At 54.3% G+C, this 1,692-nt stretch overlaps 1 protein-coding gene across 1 annotated transcript in view; it reads right to left on the bottom strand.

Annotated features, from left to right (window-relative positions):
- Positions 1-1,436: 1,436 nt before the first annotated feature.
- PROK1 (prokineticin 1) overlaps positions 1,437-1,692 on the bottom strand; it is a 3,008-nt gene continuing 2,752 nt past the window's right edge. Inside the window, exon 3 of the mRNA XM_010135533.1 lies at positions 1,437-1,556. Coding sequence (XP_010133835.1) covers positions 1,437-1,556 — 120 coding nt within the window. The remainder of the gene's footprint in view (positions 1,557-1,692) is intronic.

Below are 1,692 nucleotides of genomic sequence, written 5' to 3'. Positions count from 1 at the left end.
AGCCAAAGCAGTTGATGCTCCAGCACCCAAACCCACCTAAATCCATCCAAAGCCTCCGCCCGGGGAGGGCCCGGAGCCCAGGGGAGTGCCGCGACCCCAGCACCCACCCCAAGGGCTTTCCAGGAGCATGGGGGCTTCAAACCCCAACAGAAGATTTTGCCTAGAGTTTCTGCGCTGCTTCAGCTGGGAAAGAACCCAGTTGGGTGGGGGGTTATTTGCTGTCAATGCTGATTGTTCTTTTCTATTTTTTCCTTTATTTTTTTATTTCTTTCCTATTTTTTTCCTTTCTTTTTTGATTTCTTACGGCTGGGGGTTGCTGCAGGAAGCAGGAGAGAAGCTCAAGCCACACACAATTTTTCCACAGTACATTTTTCAGAGGGGAGCTGCAAGCACATGCCTGGGTGAAAGCACGTTTAATTAATTAAAATATCCCATTCTCCTCTCAAATCCCTTGACACCAAGAGTGCCTACCAAACCCTATCCGGTCCCTGAACCTCAGGCAGATGCTGAGGCTGGAGAACAATTTCCTGCGTCGCAAAGACCCCCATCTGGTTCCAGCCAGCCCCGCCTCATCCTCTGCCTGACGCAAGGTTCCCTGAGCCTTGGGGAAACCCATCCCTTGGCTCTCAGTACCCATCCCTGCAGATAGCAACCGCGATTGCTTTAAATCGCCAGCTAGGTCAGCTCATCACCACCAGCCCGAAGAGCTGCTTCCAGGAAGAAAAGAGGTGGATCAGCCACCGCCAGGCAGGACACGATGGCAATTCTTGTTACAGAAGTGGTTTACATGGTCGGAATTGCAGGGAAACTGCTAAAAGTGCCCCCAAAAGGCAGTTTTGACCCCTCTGGCTCTGCCTTTCCCAGGACACGACTGAGAAGCGTAACAGTAATGAAGGTGAGGTCTCCACCTCCGCCTGGTCACAGGGCTCAGCCCTGCGGAGGCTTTGGCAGGTGAGATGCTGCTGCTCGCCTTAGCGGCGCAGATGTTTTCATGCACTGGGGTGAAAACCCCAGGAGGAAGCTCTTGGCTCTGGGTGCTCGGTGACTGCTTTCACTCTTCCCAAACTGCACCAGCCCCGATTTTCACCGTAGAGAACCACGGAGTAGGGGGGCAGGGGGGTGAGAACTGCAGACGCCACCTCGGGGAAGGGGGTTCTGAGGCCACCGATGCTGGCCACACACTGTCCTTTGCTCCACTCAGCAGAGGAGGCTGAAGCCGGGTCCTGCTCCAAGCTGGGGCAGAGCTTTGCTAAGCCGCATGTCGGAGCAGCTTTACCTGACTGTGCCTCAGTTTCCCCATATAACATAGAGCTTATAGCAACACTGTTTACCTTGGAAAAGCACTTTTAAGGTTGCCTGGTGCTATGTGGGCACCTGGCAGCCGTGGGAGAGGGCAAGAAATGGGCGCTGGAGGCTCATGGGTGCAGAGCATCACCCTAAAAATCCATGTTCTTGAAGTCGATGGAGCAGCGGTAGCGGCCGTCGAGGAACCTGGAGCATACGAAGTTGGGCAAACAGGGGCAGGTGTGGTGCTGGCGCTTCCCGAGGAAAGGGACCTGCGGAGAGACACAGGAGAGACAAGCGTCAGGGCTCTGCTACACGCACAAAACTACCGAATGGCCCCAAAGCCCTGCGAAAATCTCTGGCTCTTCTCAGGGATTTAATGGGGATGTGCCTGAAATTAATTTCTGA

Source organism: Buceros rhinoceros, unplaced genomic scaffold (assembly GCF_000710305.1).
Source record: "Buceros rhinoceros silvestris isolate BGI_N320 unplaced genomic scaffold, ASM71030v1 scaffold17314, whole genome shotgun sequence".
NCBI classification, from domain to species: Eukaryota; Metazoa; Chordata; class Aves; order Bucerotiformes; family Bucerotidae; genus Buceros; species Buceros rhinoceros.
Note: the sequence above shows the minus strand (reverse complement) of the source record. Positions and strands in the feature narration are given on the sequence as shown.